General features: G+C 40.1%; 1 protein-coding gene across 2 annotated transcripts; it reads left to right on the top strand.

Annotated features, from left to right (window-relative positions):
• The first annotated feature begins 835 nt into the window (after positions 1 to 835).
• LOC120555418 (potassium channel subfamily K member 2-like) lies at positions 836 to 13,133 on the top strand. Of its 2 annotated transcripts, none has more exons than XM_039794102.1 (9): positions 836 to 1,124; positions 2,542 to 2,648; positions 2,799 to 2,911; positions 3,590 to 3,680; positions 4,511 to 4,628; positions 5,359 to 5,519; positions 7,598 to 7,784; positions 7,945 to 8,084; positions 11,596 to 13,133. In XM_039794102.1, coding segments are annotated over exons 1-9 (1,257 nt in total). In that variant the 5' UTR covers positions 836 to 1,123; the 3' UTR covers positions 11,935 to 13,133. The 2 variants fall into 2 exon arrangements, with proteins under 2 accessions (XP_039650036.1, XP_039650035.1); XM_039794101.1 differs by having other exon boundaries at positions 2,542 to 2,690.
• The last annotated feature ends 8,222 nt before the right edge of the window (positions 13,134 to 21,355 follow it).

Genomic DNA, 21,355 nt, shown 5'->3' with positions numbered 1-21,355 from the left:
CTAAACCTCCAGGGCCTTCATTAGTCTGAACAGCAGACTGTGATTCAACCATTTGACTGTTTCGATCACCAACACACAGCACTCTGCAATCTTTACACCGGTAAGTTGCCAACTTTGGTTTCAATCAGAGGGTGAAGGCCAAACAGGTTGTCTGCAGATCCTCCAGCACACTTGTCAGTGTTAAAACTTATTTTAAGACAGCAAGCTTTTATTTATAGTCTCCAATTAAATTTAAGTAACATGACCATCTGATTTTCGCACATTTGATCACCTCAGTGGGCGACCACCTGCTTCAATCCCTTCTCACAGTCTTTCCTGTCTTCTCTGTAGAAACTGTTCTACAAGTTTTATAGTTTGACCTATTCTGACCTCCAACAATTATTCAGATTAAACAAGTTCTGAAATGTATCACTTTTTGGTGGAGCTGTTCACACCTTAAGCAACATATGCAATTTGTGACAATGGCTCAAGCAGACGCTGACTCATTATTAGGCGTCACAAACAAAAAAGTTTGGAAACCAGCCAGGAAGATCTAAACTGTCACTATAAGACTAAAAGTACAGCAGAATCACCTGGGCCTCTAACTGTACCACTAGCCTCCTCTGTGTTGTTCTCTGGTCTGGCGTTATATTGCGTGTGCATGGCCAAATGACCAATAGTAAATTACCTCTTGTGACATAACATGCAGTAAAGTCACAATAGATGTAGATGGGGACTGAAACTCTGTGAAATGACCTCCCTCTCGGTTTGGGAGCCACCTCCCTGTATCCCGCTCCTCCACCCTTCCCTGTTCCCTCCTCTCTCCACCCCTCTCGGTGTTATCCCAACGCTGCACCGGTGCGCTCAAAAGCGAGAGCGCAGACGGAGCGGAGCGGATGCTAGTAGAGAACTGAAAAAGAACGAGCAGAGAAAGCTTTTCGCAGTGAAATGTGGGTGAAATAAAAGCACCTTGCTAGCGCAGCATCAGTGTCCGATCAGCGGTAAAACGGAGCGCCTGTTCGTCCCCCCGCTTCAGCACCGCAGGGAGGAGACACGCAGAGGAGGAAAGATTCCCCTAAACGCAGTGAGAGCGTCGGATGAGGAGAAGAGGAGAGCGGAGGGCATCGGATAGGCAACAACAAGGAGTAAGTAGGCTACACAGTGAGATAAGTTGTTCTCAAACTTATTCATAATCTGGTGCAATTTGTGAACAAGTTTCATCGCTGCTCACTCTTTTCAAACATTATTGCATTATTAAAAAAAAAAAGTTTTCCATTCCCATCTAAGATTTTTTTTAATACAATATTAAAATTACATATTTCAGTAAAAATAACATGTAGCTCATACAAGTTGTTTCACCTGTCTTACTTCTCCACCGAGTGAGAGATGAAGGTGTGTGTGAGTGATTGGGTTTGACGCAGCAGCTCAGCTTTCTGCACAGCCGCACATGTTTGTTTTAATCCATTAAATACGAATTCTGCTAAAATATTTCGACTTCTCAAAAGCACCTAAACATGTGGAGTCTCAGTTGTTACACTCACTTATTCTGTTATTCGGATACACTTTTAAATTATTTCTGAAGCTCAGTATCCTTTTACTTGAAAACTAGAACCACCTAATATCAGTTCCCATTAGACCACTGAGGTGTATGAGAGTCTTCTAAGGTGACCCTGATGAAAGATTATTTCATACTGTATATGTTTTGGTCAAACCTTTATGTGGAAGGTAATCAACTTGAGTGCTTTTGACCTTTTTTTGTTATTCTCATCCTGATAGAATTTGGAATATTCAGTATAAATACTGACTCTTTCAAAGAAAGAGGCTTACAGTAAATCAGTGCTTGTTATCTCAGTTTGGTGGAGACCACATAGTATCACCCGTGACCTGCAAGAGGAATATATTGTGGACTAAAATGCAAATGTTCATTTGGGTTAGTATTATGTTGTGTAGTTTATTTTAATCAAGAAAAAAAGCACAGTTATACAATATAATTTGATTGATGTCTGTTTTAAAATGTTCCTTTGGCCTTAACAGTTTTGGGGTTTCGAAATGATGTCACCTCAGCTCAATTGTAGCATAAATTTTCATAAATTTTAATTTTTATAAAAAAAATTTGGGTCAAAACTTCACTTCTCTCCGCTTCTGTCTGAGTGATCCTCCCCTCCTGGCTGCTGCTGCTCTTTTTTCTCTACTTCTCCCCTCATCCCTCTCTCCAGACATCTCACACACACACACACACGGACACATGTACATGCACTATCATACTCTGGTCTACTCCACACAGTAGGCAGAGGCGGGGGCCACCAGGGTGTCCAGGGTGTCACAGACCAGCACCCTCTTTCTCCATCCCTCTCTGTCTCACCAGACAGATCAACAAACTCTGTATTCCTTATTTATCCTTGCTTTGTCATTTTTCTATCTTTCAAACCACATCCATCCACTTACATTACAGTAAGGGTGCACAGCTAAAAGTGTTTGACCGGAGGAAGAGAACAGAGATAGGGAGGGGAAGAAATGTGTGGGGAGAAAATCTCAATGCTATTTTCTAATTTCCCCTGACAGTGGCAGCTCCAGACTTATTGGACCCTAAATCAGCCACTCACAACACCAAGCCCCGCCTCTCCTTCTCCACAAAGCCAATCACACTGACTCCCCAGGAGGAGAGTGAGGTGAGAGACAAAAGAGAGAAGTTACACAACCAGATTTTAAAAGTAATTTTTTTTTTCACAAGGTGCTTAGAGGGGGGGCAGGGGAAGTTTTTTTTCTTCTTTTAAAAAAGATTTATTTCAGGAGACCTCCTGTATGTATGTGGGTTGTAGGTGGTTGCCACAGTGATGAAATGGAAGACGGTGACAGCCATCTTTCTTTTGGTGGTTCTGTACCTGGTGATGGGAGCAGCAGTCTTCAGATCCCTGGAGCAGCCTCATGAGAGGTAGGCAGGTTAAATATATGTCTACCTGTCTGTCTGACTCATTACCAGGAAAGCCATCCACCCATCTATTCATCCTCTATTCATCCATCCATCAATTTACCAATGTTATTGACATTCTATCTACTAGAAAAAATCTTCTTTTTCAATGCATGTATTGAGCCTGCATGTATGTGCATGCATTAATACCATATCATTATTGACCCATTTTATATCTTTCTTTTATTGTGAAAATAAATGTTGTCTTTATAGTTATCAAGTGTATAAATGTAAATGTATTTTTAATTGCAACTTTCCACAAAAATTGAAACCCCTCTGATAATTGAGGTTTGTCTAAATACTAAAGATAATGAAAAATATTAGTCCTAGTGCTCCACTAGACAACTGCAGAATAGATGTAGGCTACTGAGCACATTAGTCCTGATCAGAAGTCTTTACACTTCCTTTACTAACAGAGTTCAAAATGAATGGCTGAGAGCCAAAATACAGTATTAACTAACAAAAGGTTTTTACAGTTTAAACTAAATCAGCGGAGAAATTGCTGTACAGTTATTAATCATCTCTAGATGTACACTAATTCAAAATAAGGGATTTTTGAGGAAGGGCGGACTCTTATAATAAAATATGAAAACATAATTACAAATATTTTTAAGCCTCACATTCTTTCTCTCTCTCTCCTAGTGCCCAGCGTTTGGCCATCCTGTCCCAGAAGCTGGAGTTCCTGTCCAGACACTCCTGTGTCAACCAGAGCCAGCTAGAGGAGCTGGTTAAGGTGACACTGACCTCTCTTACTGCAAACATTATTTAAGTTTTTGTATGTGTTGTACATAGGGTGACCAGACGTCCCGAAAAAATCGGGACAGTCCCGAGATCCAAGCAGTTGTCCCGAATCCCGAATCCTGCCCTAATTGTCCCAAAATTAGAGCAAAGTCTCAAGAGCAGACTCTGGAGTAGTTATAGTCTGATTGAACATTAGAAACTGTTCATGGTGGTTTTTAACTGAGTCGTCCTGCAGCCAGCTCCCGTCATCACCTGAGTTCATGATTTTAAGGATTTTTTATTTATATTTTCGGGTTTACAAGACAGACAGTTAAGTTTCTGAATAAAAATAATAAACAAATCTTGGTGCGGAGTTGTGGAGAGTGGATTTAACTGATGTTAAAGCGCAGACATGACAGCCAGTTGCCAGTGGAGTTTTGAAATTCATGTTCCACCCCATCCCCCACCCCCAGTCTCTTCCCGAATTTTACCCATTCTCATCTGGTCACCCTAGTTGTACACCACAGCGGCAGTAGTTTCAGCACCATGGACAGCTCCTACTGTTTCACAGGAGTAGGAGGAAGAAATGTGGAGCCACAGAGAGTTTAGCCCAGTCCACTGTTTGATAATCTTTGAACTTAAACATAAAATTGAACACAAATCTCTCTCTCTCTCTCTCTCTCTCTCTCTCTCTCTGTCTCTTTCTCTCTCTCTCTCTCTCTCTCTCTCTCTCTCTCTCTCTCTCTCTCTCTCTCTCTCTCTCTGTCTCTTTCTCTCTCTCTCTCTCTCTCTCTCTCTCTCTCTCTCTCTCTCTTTCTCTCTCTCACTCTCTCTCCCCTCCAGCAAGTTGTGTCTGCTATCCGTTCAGGAGTGAACCCTGCAGGGACACTGACCAACCACAGCAGCCTCTGGGACCTGAGCTCCGCCTTCTTCTTTGCTGGAACTGTGATCACAACCATCGGTAGGACACACACACACACACACACACACACACACACACACACACACACACACACACACACACACACACACACACACACACACACACACACATATGAGGGACATACATCATCTGTGTGTTTATTTAGACCACCATTGGTTCAGAGTGATTAAGGACTACCTCATGTAGTAGATTTTCTGGTGTGAATGTCTGATGTGTTACCCACCTAAGTATGAATTCGGTATGAATTCAAATTATTTAATGTCCTTTCAAGTGAGCAAATGTGTTTTGTTTGCATTTATGTGCAAACTCATCAGAATAAAGCTGTTATGGTCACTTATGTAATCCGACTTAATGCTGTGAGAAGTGGAGGGGTTACTGATTCTATGTGTGCTTCCTGGATTTAATCAAACTAGTACTAGGTGCAGTTTATATTACCCTTATTTTTTCCATTTTCTTCTTTTGTCAACTACTCACACCTACTTGTAGAAGGTACCATTGGATCTGTTACTTCAGAGGTTCAGAGGGTACAATCTAAACGAACAAGATAGAACTCTTGACCCAACAAATAGGGATTCATCTCACCTGTTGCTCTGTTATATCGGACCATCTGATGACATGGTTTAGCTTGCTAAATGTATACTGCGTCTTGGTAGTTTCACTTATCACGACAAGTGTTTTCACTGTTGTGGGAAGTATGAAATGGTGATGTATATTCTCAGTCTTTTGTTTCTTTCTGTCCTCTCTGCAGGTTTTGGGAACATCTCTCCCCACACAGAAGGTGGAAAGATATTCTGCATTGTCTATGCGTTGCTAGGGATACCTCTGTTTGGCTTCCTTTTGGCTGGTGTAGGAGATCAGCTCGGCACCATATTCGGCAAGGGCATCGCCAGAGTGGAGAAAATGTTTGTGGTGAGTCTGGGGTAACATACAAACACATAAGGTTTACAGACACTGTATTTCACAGGAGAATTCACATAAGTTTATTGTCTGCAGAGGACAAGTCTGTATAGGCTAACCTGAATAATTTACATCAAAGGTCTCGCAACAATTTCCTCACCCACACTAGCTTTTAGATATTATTTACAAAAGGCTGACATCTGCTTTAACTACCATGATATGTATTGGGCGAGATGGTTTGAATTCTATATATGTAATTATTTGATGACACAATATTGTAATATAGTTAATTTTTTGGAAAATCAATTGAGTTGAATTGTTTATAGATAAATGAACTACATTCAGATTATCTACAGGCTGAGAAAACCTTACTGGCCTAGAAACCATGAAAAAAACATTTTCCACAAAAAGTAAAAATCTACAATGTAAATGCATCAGCGAGCAGGGGCGGGAGGGTGTGTCTGTGTGTGTGTGTGTGTGTGTGTGTGTGTGTGTGTGTGTGTGTGTGTGTGAGAGTGAGAGGTCCACTTTTAATGCAGGGCGAACCAACCCTTTGACCTGAATTTACACATGGATGAATAATTTTCCATCTGAGTGACATACTGAGAGGATTTCTGTGTGTAAGGGCTTGATCTTTGAGCTTTAAACTGCTAATAATTGCTAGTTTTGATTAAAAGCTACAGTAGGTCATCTTTAAGCAGCTGACTCCAGAACTCAAACAGAGTATTTAAAGTATCTCATTCTGGGATCTAGACTTATTAAAATGCTAAAACTATCTAAATGAGAAGCAGGTCTTCTTATAATAGTTGTTTTTGAACAGTAACAGTATTTGTCATATTGTCAGTATTTCTAAGATGAGATGGGTCAGGCTTAAAAACGAGGCTTCATTATTAACATGTTGTAACGAGCCTGCAGATCCCAATAAGAGAAACAAAACTCACACAGTTTGTGGTCAAGTTTTTAAAGTAGAAGTTGCTGCTGTGAATAACTTTCTCTAGTCTTGAATGAAATGAGCAGAAGTGTATATTTTTTAGGCATTTATTGTTGACAGGACAGCTTAGACATGAAAGGGGGGAGAGAGGGGGAATGACATGCAGCAAAGGGACGCAGGTCGGATCCAAACTTATGGCCGCTGCGTCGACGACTGAGCCTCTGTATATGAGCGCATGCTCTACTAGGTGAGCTACCCGGGCACCCAGAAGTGTGTAATTTAGAACGATTTGCTCTTTCTGCTGCTCTTAGGGCACCCGGGGGAATCAGTAATGAATATTGTGATTAAGGCTAAGGACAGAGGACAAAAGTTCATTGTGTAAGGGAGTGTTTGTATGTGTTTGTCAAAGCCTTATTGCTCTGTGAGCATTATCCTCAGTGAATACTGTAGATGGCTTTTCTTTTCTACTGCACCCTGGGGACCAATTTATGAAATAATGCTGTTACTGCTTAAAGCATCTGGTTGTTTTACCATTTCACTTCAAAAACAGCGTTCAGTCAGTCCTCTTCTTTGGTCCGGACTGAAATATCTCAACATCTGTTAGATGGATTGCTCAGAAATCTTGGACAAACATTCATGCTTTCCAGAAGATGATTTCTACTGACTTTGGCGATCCTCTGGCTTTTCCTCTATGAATGTGACATTTGGTTTTCAGTGAAATGTCCCAACAAGTATTAGATGGATTGCCATGAAATTCAGTGCACACCTAAAGTCCAACTTGGGATCAATTGAATTGTAATCACTTTGCTGACCCTCTGACTTTTCGTTTAGTGCCATCAGCATCATCAGGTCAAGATTTCATTTCATCAAATATTTTGGTTTGTGACCAAATAACCTGCAAAACTCATACTATTCACATAATTCCCAGCTATACTTTGTGTTTAGTGCCAATTAGCAAATGTTAGCATGCAGGGTTGAGAATACAGCTTTCCTTAACTTTTGTCCCACTTACTTCCAAAGACCTTTAACAAACGATGAACACTGAGGATCGAAACTTCATGTATGTTTGCAGTGATCCCAAACAGACCAGATCTCTAGAAGTCGTGAAGGTACCTGTTGCATCATATTGCTGATTTTCTCTGCCTCTCTCTCTCTGCAGCACTGGGACATCAGTCAGACAAAGATCCGGGTCATCTCCACCTTGCTGTTTGTGCTGTTTGGCTGCCTGCTGTTTGTGGCGCTCCCAGCAGCCATCTTTAAACACATTGAGGGTTGGTCTGCGCTGGAGTCCCTTTACTTTGTGGTCATCACCTTGACTACCATAGGATTCGGAGACTTTGTGGCAGGTACAAACACAAAGCAAATGATTGATTATCAACATAGACAGACACAGAGAGACATACAAAGCTATCTGTCTCTCTGCATCATGCCTGTTCATCTCACCAGGTGGATTCTACTGGATATGTCACAGTCATTGTCTCTGTCTGCCCTTGTCTCTGTGTCTAGGTGGTTCAGACATAGAGTACTTAGATTACTATAAACCAGTTGTATGGTTCTGGATTCTGGTGGGACTAGCTTACTTTGCTGCCATCCTCAGCATGATAGGAGACTGGCTCAGAGTCATCTCCAAAAGGACGAAAGAAGAGGTATGAGACTGCTGGTTTCATTTACTCCTTCATTCATTGGCTTTTCTCATTCTTTCACAACACCGTTTTCTCTCTAAATACCTGTTTATCTGTCAGTGTACATGTTTACACCCACTTTGTCTCTTTCAGTACAGTGACACACAGGTTATTTGTGCTACTCGCGTTACAGTGCCATGTCCCCGCCCTCAACTTTTGCCCTCAGCTTAAACTCATTTCAATGATAAGACTGTTTTCTAATCCAATCCACTGTCTGCCATCCAAACACATAAACGCATTCATATACCATTACCGTGAGCATCTCCAGAGAGAGGTCATTTGGACAATGTGTGATGATGTGTGATGATCAGAAAATGTATCCAATTGAACTGTGTGTGCTCTAAATATAACACAGGTTATGCAAATACAGCTGATTGTTTCCTAATAAAACAAACATCCGGGAGTTTTTACAGGTCCCTTAATTGAGGCTATATCTACACTACTACGTTTTGGTTTAAAAACAAATATTTTTGATACGTCCACGTCAGTCCACAATACAACAGCAAGTCCAACCCCTTAAACTTAGACATTTTGGCAACACTGCTGGTATGAAACTCTGGGGTCGCTTTGTAGTCTGGACGGGCCCAAACGGAGACCTTTGGAAACAACGATGCACATCAGTCCGTCTTATAGCTTAGGTAGGCTTACATACATTGCAGGAAATGTTCCACCTCATTGTCGATCCAAGCAAATGAATCCCTGGTCTTACTTTTCTGTATTTTCAACTTATATATCCATGATTTTCAACCACAGAGTAAAGTTAGACTATCTGCTTCCTGTCTACGCCGGCATGCGCGTGCCTAGTGTATGCAATTGGTCATTGGTGATATGCATTGTCAGATGTATTAATATTGATGTAGATTAGTTCTGCTATGGAGCTAAAAACTATTGTGTGGACGTAGATCGTTTTTGTCTCAAAATGTGTGTGAAAAGTAGTAGTTTAGATGTAGCCTGAAAAAGATGGAGACAATACCTTTGTTGTAATTAGATTTCATTGGTGTTTGGCTTGTAGTGAGAGGTGAGCATGAATAAAGATTTGGTCATACATTTTAGCCAGTGTTAGTTTAAAATCAGGAGCAGCTTGACTTTGGATATGTCAAGAAGGTTCGGGAGACTTTGATGAATTACACAGAAGCATTTAATGAATTTCTTTGGAGCAGAATTAAGATTAAGCAGTACAGTTCAACCACAGTGCAGTGTCATGTAGTGCCAACCCAACTCTAACGTTCCTGTCTTCCTGAAGGAGTATTTAAACTCATGCTGGGCACGACTAGAGAAAAAAAGTGCTTCTTTACTGAAGATGCTTCTGGAACATTGACAACAACTATTCTTACCTACATAACAAGTCACATTGTAGGTACCCCAAAACACATGCATCTTCTGTGACCATCTGGGTCAAAGAACATCTTATCCAGCGTTTCTATGTGTGCGTCACTACCGCAGTTTCTGTGTGTATGAGTGTTAGTTATGTTGGACACTGACCTGAATGAGACCTGGGGTACCACTGTCTCAACTTACACAGCATGAGTTTGTAAGCTGGAAGTTCTAGCAAAGTCAGTTCTTAACTAACGAACATATTGTCATAGAAGAGTTTCAGGGAACAATACTTTTATCTTCAACAAGAACATGCTGACATGACATGTTGTACCCATTAGTTAAACATGATTAGTTGAATGATACAACTGGTGATGTATGATGCTTGTGTAGCGTGGGTGTGTTCACTAATGCTCCCCATGGGTTGTTTTGCTAAAGTCCTGCTGTGATATGTGATAATCTTACTGCCCTGTAAACATGTCTGTGTTATTATCATTATTCACTGTGATACAGTCACAGAACTAGAGGCAGTATTTGAAGTGTGTTGACTTCAGTAATAGCCTTTGTTGCCCTGAAATGATAACAGAACGGCTCTAGTCCCCTTTAATAAGACATTAGGACAAAACTGAAGCACGTTAGTGTCCTATTAAGGCACTTAAACATCCTGGTTAAACAAAGTTTTTTTTTTGCTTCACTTGCTTTACTTTCTTTGTGTGTGTCAGTCTGCCTTTTCTTTTGTTGTCTCAATGCTCATCTGTCAGTGTTTTGTCAGCCTGCCATTTTGATTTTAGGAGAAGTTACTTACCGTACAATACTGTATTTCATTTATGAATGAAAACAGAAGCAACACTGGAAAACCTGGCTGTATTCATTATTAGTAATTAGCCTATCATGCCATTAAGTGTCATTATACTGTGTTCGAAACATTTGTAGAAAAAGTACAGTACAGAACATACAGTTCTGTGCGCTCATAGTGGTGACGTAACTTTAATATTAGTGTTTTGCTCCATTTTTATTGAGGCATTTCATGGCCTTGTGTCACAGTTGGCAGGGCGTCGGACTGGCATGAAGAAGGGGACTGAGTATACAGGGCCCTCTTGTGAGGAGGGCCCACAAAGATACTAGAATGAATGGCGGTGGAAGCAGGGAAGGGCCCATAAAGAATGCCTATGTACAGAGTCCAGAATTTTGTGCTAGGCCCTTGACAGTTGGTATATTGAGTAAAAAACAATGCGGTGTAGTGAGTAAAATTCTATTCATATCAGATTCTGTGGTTTTCTGAAGACAGAATTGGTCAGTGAATCTTATTAATTTAAAGTATACGCAATGGCTGTGTTTTTCATGAATTGATTTTGAAATTAGACAAATTTTTCAATATTCAAATGCTTTAGTTTTGGATGTCAGACTAAAAAGAATAATATACATATTACACATTTTGTTATGTTAAGGTGTACTCAGCTGTGTGTCACATTTTCCATGGCTGATTAATGCATTGTGCAGTCTTATCTAGTTGCAGATAGATTGTTTTAATGTTATTAATTTGACTTCCTGTGGCATTGTCACTCCCCGTTTCTTTCTCTTTAAAAGGCTGAAGAAAAAACACAAAAGTGTTGCTTCTGACTGTTTCTAACTCTAGTACTCTAGATTATTAAAAGACCATACCATGGATACATATGCTATAGCCATTGTATTTATCTAAACAAATCATACTAAGGGACAAAAGATGAAATAAAAACAGTCAAACATGGACATCATACAAGTCTTGGATGTCTTAGTGTCCATGGGTAAAACATTTTCAGAGCAGTCACAGTTTGAATGGTTGAATAAAGTTGCATAAACACATGGAGATAACATGCAGGAACTTTGTCAAAAAGACTGTTCACTGTGATGGGAAATGTCAACAAAGCCTCTGCATGATGATTTTCCCATTATACTGAACTGAGTGGAAACCAATAGCTGTCCAGAAGGTGTCTGGAAAATGTTACTATTGCTCCTCTTCTTTATTTCTCTCTTTTATTTCATTTTCATTTTATATTTTAGTCGTTTAACTGCACTGTCATCAAAACAGAAATTGTTTGCTCAACATTTTAAGAAGCAAACCTGCCATCCATCCATCCTCTGTACCCTCTACTTATTTCACTCTCTCTTTCTCTTCCTACAGGTAGGAGAGATCCGAGCTCATGCTGCAGAGTGGACGGCTAACGTCTCAGCAGAGTTCAAAGAAACACGGCGACGTGTTAGCGTCGATATCCATGACAAGTTCCAGCGCGCCGCCTCAATTAAACGTAAACTGTCCTCGGAGCTGGGATTCAGCCCTGGCCCTGAGTTCACTCTGCCCAAGAGGACCGTGTCGGTCAATTTCAGCGAAGACCGGGATAGGAACGAGAGGGAGGCCGGGCTGATGGGCCTGACCACACCTATGGCTAGAAACGGCGGTTTATTCATGAACGGTTTGGACCCAGAGAGAGGCGATATCTCAGTCATTGAACACCTCAAGTAGAAAGGGAACCGTCAACACCTCTTAAGATCTTTTTTCCATTTGTGAACATTGGTGTTATCAGTGCTGAGAACGAAATGTTTTTATTTTTTATTTTCAAAGCAAGAAGAAATGAGAATGTGGTACTTTGTGACCCCAGCAGGGACATCTTCACGTCTCTGCAGGGATGTAAGCCTTGCTTAAGAACACTTCAGTGGATCTTTGATAACAGAACCTTTTTCACCACCCAGTGAAACAAAGAGCAAGAAGAAAACAGAACATGAATTAATGGGTGTCTGTAATCTAAATCTCACTCAGGTTTTGGAATAAAGCAGAGTAGCCCAGTTAACCCTTCTCTAAAGGGACAAAGAAATCTAACATTTCCAACATAACATAAAACTACAGTATTTGGCAGACTATTTGGTGACCTAATATGTCCATGGTGCCTGTCTGTGTTTGCAGCAGAACTTAAAAACAATTTGGTTGTTGTTTTTTTCATTTTCTTTCTTAATTGGACGGTTGATAGTAAAGACGCAGACAGAAAACATGGAGAGAAAGATAGAGAGGGAAGGATATGACATGCAACAAAGGTCAAACCATGGGGTGTGTAACTTTACCCCTCGACCAAGTTTTTAAGGACGTCGCTGTCTACCATCTGAATGCAGAATGACACAGACAATCACAGTTGGCTGTAACTGAAACAATAAATTATATGTAAGAGACGTTACTTATGTTGGGATGTGATATCGGAAATGTAAAAGTTACAGAAGATGGTGAACTACAAAGATGGAGGACTCTGATGGGGAGAGGCTGATTTTGTGCTAAATGACTACAGAATGTAAAGATTGTGAGATGATGGGAAATGATATTGTTTGGACTACAGACAGCTGTATTGAACTACAAAGATGGAGGACTGTGATGTTGATCAAGCTACAAACGCTGAGTACAGAGAATCTCTGTTTGAGCTCATATTAGAGCTGTATTTATCTGATTTCCCCCCTGGGAAAAGTTAAAGAAAATATGTCAGTCCTGAACCAAGACTGAAATATGAAACTAAAGAGCATGTGCAGTTTAAACCATAGACAGTAAACGATATGGACACAACGACGCCATATACTTCTTGACGAAGTATATGTGACGTGAGCGACCTGTCTGAAAGTTGTAAGTCTTCTGGTAGCTGTGCCAAGAGAAATCTCAGTCATTCCCAATCTTACAGAGACGGAGAGCGTAGGTATATGTAAGGAGATAACATAGGCACAGGCTAATTATTGCTAACTAACATGCTAGTTAACATAGTAGTTAAACTTAAACAGGTAATGTAAGTTGAAACTGCCTGCGAGCTTCTCCTGACTATACTGTAATTTCTCTACTGTGCGACAGTAAATTGCGTGGTTATGACACAATCGTTGCTTATTTTACTATTTTACACACAAGCCTATTTTTACAAAAACGTCTGCTACAGAGCCATAACATGAGATACAAGTAATGGAGCCTTTTATACATTGTCGTGTTTTTTTAGAAATAAACAATGGACAAATAGAGTCTTTAAACGCTTCAGATGTAAAGTTATTCGCTGTCAAAGTGGCGCCAAAATGAAAGGGAGTCAATGGGATGCTAACAGAAGGTGATGGCTTGTTAGCCTAGAATATGCCCATAGAAGGTACACTTTCCGGATGCTCGCTTACCTCCTTGGTTTAAACTGAACATGCGTTCTGTATTTAACTTTCACCATCATTGGCTGACTTAAAGCAACACCAGAGAACTTTTCCCCTTCGGTCCCCCTACAGGTTGGAAGCGGAATTGTCCATTGCATTACATTGTCCAGTTCATTCAAACTATAGATCCACTACCTGATCTGGCAAACTTGCATAATGTAATGTAATGGACAATTCCGCTTCCAACCTGTAGGGGGACTGAAGCGGGAAAAGTTCTCTAGTGTTGCTTTAAAGCAACACCAAAGCACTTTTCCTCTTCGGTCCCCCTACAGGTTGGAAGCGGAATTGTCCATTACCGCAGTCGTATGCCCAATTCGCCCAAATCTGGCAAACTTGCATAGTGCGGTTATAGCCGATAGAGGGCCGCAAAGCAAATGCAGAAGTGCCATTCACCCTGTTACGAGTTGATGAACCACTGAAACGATTTTGGAAACATTATTTTAAGGTATAAAAGAATCTTTGGTGTTGCTTTAACTGAATATGTTTTAGAATCTAAAGCTTTTTCTCCGGTTTCACTATACCCATTTTATAGCGTAACTTATAATCACTACCAGAAACCACTGTAATATTTAAAATCAGTACTGTTACACATGCAGTACATACTTTGATTTAACAAACAAATCAGTAATTTCAAAGTACAACTTTTTGCCACCCTTCAAACAGTAGAGTTATGTCTCTATCTTGGCGTTAAACTGGAGGGTGTGTAGCTTTAAATCAGAGCCAATAATCAAACGACTTTGACCACAATGGTTTCCAGTGGCTGCCATGTTAGACCTACAGCCCTGTTGTTTGTATCGTAGTAAGTCTTTACTTTTACTTTAGGCATCATTGGATGATATTTGTTTTCATAGTTGTGAAGAGGAAGAAGGTGGATGCGGTTCAAAGTGATCAAAGTGTGTCTCTCTGATTCTGGATGTAGTTTTAAAAGAAATTAGAGCACTGAATGTCTATATGAGGAGATTCTTCAAACCATTGCTGTGCCTTAAACTCTTTATATTGCCAAACCAAGTCAAAGCACAACACACTGTGTGGTGGACAACTGATTTAACAAATGTTCCTACTTATTCATGTGTTATCAGTAACAATTGTGTATACTTCAACTGAAGAAAATGAGGTGTTTTATAAGCCCAATGCTGTTGGTTTTTATCCAGTCCAACAAAACAGTTGCTCACACTCATGATGTGCTACTGGCCTGGATCCACATGTGGCCAAATGCATCCAATACTTTGTGTTTCCTATAATAATATCATGTATATGGCTCAGCGGATTAAGAAAAAGACTGTTACAGGCTTGACTGTTTTATCTGTTTTAGTGTCTGGAAGCAGAACATGTTCACATATTCTGGGAAGTATCATATAACCTCTGATACATTTTGTTGTATCTCTTCCAGCAAATGCTTCAGTTTACTCTCTGCTGACTAACTTAAAGCTGCTATAATATAACACAGTGAATTCCTTCTCTGAGTGGTGCTATCATATACAAAATGTCTTGCAACAACTCTGGAATTACAAAGACATGTATCTGATCTCTATCTGTCATTGTCAGTCGTCATACGTACATTTGTTGTCCTGGTGAACATTGTATCTCTACTGTAGTCAAATTAGTGTTTTAGACACGTTTAAGAGTAAGAGTGGAAAAATCAAATCATTTTTGTTTACATTGTTGATTGTTGATTCACAGATGTGGATTTGCACATTGACAGACCATGGAAGTTTCAATGTAGTACAAGAATAAATTCAGTTTTAATGCCCATGTGTGTACACCTGCCGTTGAAAATGCACTTTGATTTAACAGCCTTTGAACGTAACAACATGCTATCCAGTCCATCCAATCAGAAGGCTTTGATTTAGTTATGTGGCATTACTGTAACAACAACTACAGGGTTAACAGTGACACACAAAAGTCCTTTTCACACTGGATTTAGCTGGCCGTGCTCTAGAGCAGGGTTAACCCCGAGTTTGTGGGGTAATCCCCTGAAAAACTACTAAGCTTTGGGCTAAAAGTTGCCAGTGTGAAACAGGGCTAACATTAGGTAACATTAGGTACATGTCCAACTGACACTTAACCCAGGGCTGAGAGAGAGAGAGCAGTGTGAACAATCCAAGCAAGATAATTTAACCCTTAGATTATTACTGATATACAAAAGGAGTATGAAACAATTTTATAGCTGACGGCTATAGATTAGGTGGACAACTGTAATGATGTAATGACAGAGAAAACTAGAAATAAGTCTGTGGTGCTGCTTGTAGTTTTATATGGTACCAGTTATACACTGAGAACAGCAGGTAAAAATCCTAATTAATCAGAAAACTTGCTACAAGAATAGAGTACAATTATAATTATTTGATCTTTCCCGTCCCAGTTGACTTGTATATGTGAGAAATTATTGTTTTACTTATACTGGACGTTCTAGCGAGTCTTCAATGAGCCCCCTGGACATCCTAATTGTACTGAAAGAAAGAGTGAGGGAGCAGCAGGAAAGTCCTAAAGATGTTTTGACTCTTACTATAGCAGATCTTAGCAGTCTGCATGGTTCAGTACTAATATTGAATGAAAACAGTAGCCGGTTGGCCTGCCTTTGCCTTCTTCTCGTTAGCAAACATCTGACATTGTTAGCTGTGCTAAAATTAAACTAACTCTAAGACTTTTTCATTTTCTGCTAATGTGCTGGATAGGTAATGCTTTTTATAATTATGAAAAGTGTATTTTTCTAAACTGTATGTTTTTACCTGTAGAGTGTTTCTACACTGATGGGAGTCTGGGAGAACACATTGTAATAATACTATCTATAGAGCTAATCTAAACACAATGTAACAAAGATTTTTGTACGATTTCTGACTTGAAAATATACGAGATGTCAATTATGTTTCTGTTTGCTGTCTTATTTAAAAGTGCTCAACCTTTGCTGTTGGTTCTGAATATCCAAAAGAGGAATATGCATAATATGATCATTTTAGTACAGTAACTGCTGCCGACCTCGCAGAAAATCCCAGACAACAAAAGAAGATAGAGCTTGAGCGCTTCCATCTCCATTACACAAAATTGTTGAATTACATCATACTTCAACAGTGATATAAAATACTTAAATACTGCAGCATGTACAGTTGCGATTAGAAGAGTGTTTACTTTGTGAGTAAATGCTGCAGATTTAATGCTAATATTAGCTAAACTTAAAGAATAACTGAAAAGCAGTGTTTCACTACCCTGTCTGGTTAAAGGTTTAAATTCTGTTGTAACTCTGACCCCATCCGGCATAACTGATGAGTGTGGTCAGAAGTGTACTCTGTCACACCAATTTATCAGCATATGAATTAACATCTCAGTCACTGTCAATCAAATCCGACCAAACCACACCCACACAGTCCTGATGGAGTAGATAAGCTGAGTATTTGAGTGTTTTTTAATTTTTAATAAACAATAACCAATGATGTTTTTTCAAACTTTAACTTAGCATGTCCCTCATGACTATGTAAAGGTAGAGAGAAATATACTATAACATTTAGTCCAGTTTTCAGGGGCTTTAAAGACATGCAATGACCAACTCATTCTCACCACTATTTGGAAGCACATTAGTCAGTGTCTTCTCTTCTCTCACACAGTTCACAGGCAGTGAACCATAGAGGAATTTTTAGAGTTTAAACTTCCTGAATGATAGAGTGGTCTGATGAGTGTGACTGGCCAGTGGCAGCAGGTCTTATGATGCATGAAGTAAAGTTATCAAAGCAGGAAGTACATACCAGAATCCACAGACAGATACAGTACACTGGCTCATTGCACCATGATATTTTCTCCATTGATTGAGCACATATTTATGCTAAGCTAACTAGCTGCTTGTTGTAGCTTCATATTTACCGTACAGACGTGAGAGTAGTGTTGATATTCTCATCAAAGAAAATAAGAATATTTCAAATTCCTAAAATGTTGAACTACTGCATGTCTGGAGGGGTTGAAAAGTAGTAGTAGTAAAGTAAAAAGGAGTACCTTGTTGCAGTCAGACAGAAATAAATCAAAATTCAAGAAAGGCACATGCTTCTATATACAGTACATGTGACATGCAAATGTCTTTGCATTTTCTCCATTTATGCCACTAAGTAGCGGCTTGCCCAGGTACCTTGTCCATCCTCTGGTCTTATGTGTGGGATTTTAGGAGGTTGCACATTACATGCTCAGTATCCTATTCTAGGACAGGACACCTTCAGGGGTCACTTTACCTAAATTACAAAAACAAAACAAAAAGCATAGGCAGTTTTTAGTATTAACTACACTATTTTCTCACTTCTAAAACTGTTCACAGTGAGGTCAGTGGATAATCTACAGTAATCCAGACATTGTACTTGAAAAGACATGTTGCTGTTCATGTCATTTTGCTTTGAGCACCACAAATAAATAAGTATCAGCAGCTGAGATCTTAAAATCAGACTGAATTGCCCTTTAAGAAGCAACTACACTACATTCTTCTGTTATTATAAGATCTAAAAACCAGCGGATATTTGCAAATCCTTAGTTTTGTAAAGTGAATGTCACTATAACTTAACTACACAGGAAGTACACAAGTAGCTTCATGGAGCAGAGAACACTACTATTTAGTTTCTTTTGCCTTTTTGCCACATGCAGCTTTATATTTTCACCACACATCTTCGAAAGTAATTTCCCTGAGGGAGGTTAATGTTTGAAAACATTTCTAAATACAGAAGTCAGATGAACTGAAGCGTCTAGTGGCTTTTACGTTGGTTTTATTTTAATGGGTTTTGCTTTGAGCTCTGTGCATATCGAGGCCATTCTTTGCTAGAGAGGTGCTGTAAAAAAGCAGCCTGGGGACACCGGTTATTGAAAATAGCTTATTCTCTGTGTGTAAATGAACGTTATATTTCCATCCAAGAGGAGGCGTGTGCAGGGAGGCAATCCTGTATGCTGTAGCTTAGTGAGAAGTCGAGCCAACATGGTCAGGCAGGTTTTCCCTTCATTTGTCTCTAAAAATATGCATTTGTAAGAATTCTTCAATCCAGTAATTTATCAATTATTTTTCAATCTGCGATCCTTTCTTGTTTTCTGTTCTCTCTTCCTCTCTCCATTGGTTTCCAGCCTTCTTGTCTCTTCTCACAGAGGACTCAGACATGTTGGCAGGTCACCCCCCCCCCCCCGACAGCAGCCAGACAACACAAACTGATCCACACAGTCTTCTTTTCCCACCACTTCAACAGGACATATGCTTCTTTTAACCTGCCGCAGATGCCAGGTGTTGGTTTGGCTGTAAGCTTACCAACCAGGCATCACATGCACACCTAACAAAGCCAAAAAGACCAGAATTCAACTGGAACTGCAGTGTCTTTTCGGAGACTTTGCACAATAATTCCAGAAGGATACGTCATAGACAGTATGGCATAAGTCCACAACTGAATGGTTATTTCGGCCATCTTGACTCCAGAATGTTGTCAGATGAGTGTTTCGACCAATCAAAGCCTGTCTTCCTGACTATCTTCTTCTTCTTTGGTGTTTTCATCCGCAATGTTGCAGATGCTGCCACTTTCCTGACTGTGTTACTTCGCTGTTACATATACTAACCTGGAATGAACATCTAATAGCAGACTGGAAATGCATTGGAGATGGCACAACTAACTTTTTGGATAGCGTATGGACTTTTCTGGGAAACAAAACTAAATAGTTTTTTTTATTTGTGTTAGTTACTGTGTTTATTTTTGTTTCCCCTAATTGCCAAGACTTGGGAGAATAATTTTCAAAAGCCAAAGTTCTCTTTTGTATCAAGAGTCATATAACAATTTATGCATTCATGTGACATCCCTGCAGCATACATATCCTGACCGCGCAGGTTGTCCTAAAGAGGCCAGCAGGCCTGCAGCCGTGAATAGGGCTACAATGTAATCCTATGGGGCAATTACACACCGTCAACGTAGGTCCACTAAAAGAGCTGGTTTTTGCCACTGATAAACTCAGAATTTTTATTATAAATGTCCGATTATGGAAAGGACCCTATAGAGAAACAAATGTTTTACTTTACCTTTCGCTCGATCCGGTCTGTTTGTTGTTGTGTCTAACCAAATCTCGCTCGTGGAGAAGTCTCGTTCTGACTTGTTGCCGTAAGACAGAGGAGTGAGAGTTGGATTGAGGAGTCTCGGGAAGTGTTTGTTGCGTTGTAGTACAGAAAGTGTAGCTCAGTGTTATCTAAAAGATGTTCAATGTCATGGCTGAATATTTGATGATTTCGACAATGCGGATGAATCAAGTCACCACAGCAAGACTGCACAAAGAGACTTCTCTGTAAGGGAGACTTAGTTAGAAAAAGAAAGAAAAAAAAACATTTTCTCTCTATGGTGTCCTTTCTATAATGTAGTCAGACACTTAAAATAACAATCTCAACCTGTCAGTGACAAACACAGCACTTTTAGTGGGCGTACATTGGCGGTGCGTAATTAACCCATAGGATTAATTGCAGCCCGTTTTGTGGCTGTTGACTGCAGGGCTCTTGCTCAATACTGGATCAAATTCCCAAATTATTGACCCCATTAGTCACTTAAGTACAAAAAACATGGGAAAATGAAAAAAAAAATACCAAAGTTTCCCCTTTAAGTGCACTACAATCAGTTAAACGGTTCTTTTTTTGTTTCTTCCCCTCCGTCCTGTTCATACAAACTGGTCGACACTTCCTGTCAGTGACTCTCCTCTGGCCCTGAAAACTGCTGCTTACACAGTGTTGCCGGGTGAAGAATGGGACAAATCATGCATACAGCAGGGGGATCGACGGTCAGTCAGTCTGTCAGTTTTACAGACAGACACACACCCACATGCATACACAAACATACACTCTCTAGTCCGAGTGCCAGTGATAACACAGCTCAGCGAACCCATCCCCTCATTTCCCGTGTCCTCGTCCAGAGTTGGTTCTGGCACTGCAGCTTCCGCTAACAGCTCCAGCCAGAGACATCAGAGCAGGACATTATCCGCTCTGAGGTGTGTGACTGCGTCGTCTCCTCTCTGTTCCCATAACCCAGCTCGCCCTGCTGCCCCCTCACCCACTGCCAGTCAGTAAAGAGAGAGGAATACATGAGAGCGAATGATCAAACCAGGTCAATGTAAAAAACCTCAGTGATGCTCCAAGAAGAAACTGATCAGTATCTATTGTGTCCCCATCTTAATGTGTCCTTACACAGCCACAGAAAAACAAGAGGTCAAAAGGTTGGCACACATTAATAACTCTAATAACATGCTCTATGCACCAGAGGAGAAGATCAAGGTTATTGATCCAAAGCAGTGTTCCTCAGACGCATTGTAAAGGTTTACCCAGAGAAATGGCACTCATCATTTCTGACATTTCACATCAGCCACAGCTTCCATGCGTTTGTATTGTCACGGCCAGCCAGCATGAAGGACACTTAATGGAATAAGTTGGGGTCGTTTTTGTGCTATACAAACATTAAAATGTAATCCTGAATTAGAAATATACAAATGTTACATTCACCAATGGATGGCTGTCCTGTGCAGCGAGAAAACACGTTGAAAAGGAAATTCTAATAAGGTGTGTTTTGAAATTTGGTGTCTGACAAATAAAGGGCTGAGAGAAGCTGGTATATCCTCACCAACACCATCTTTTGGTGATTTAGTCAACTTTAACCAGATGTTAAGGTGGACTGGAAGCTCATTTTGGCCCAATGTCCTACAGGGCTTGGGATAAGTAAAGGTGGACTGGCAAATTATATGTTGACTTTAAAATTCAT

The sequence above is a fragment of the Perca fluviatilis genome, chromosome 3 (genome assembly GCF_010015445.1).
Source record: "Perca fluviatilis chromosome 3, GENO_Pfluv_1.0, whole genome shotgun sequence".
NCBI classification, from domain to species: Eukaryota; Metazoa; Chordata; class Actinopteri; order Perciformes; family Percidae; genus Perca; species Perca fluviatilis.
The sequence above is the reverse complement of the archived record's forward strand: the minus strand, read 5'-3'. Positions and strand labels throughout refer to the sequence as shown.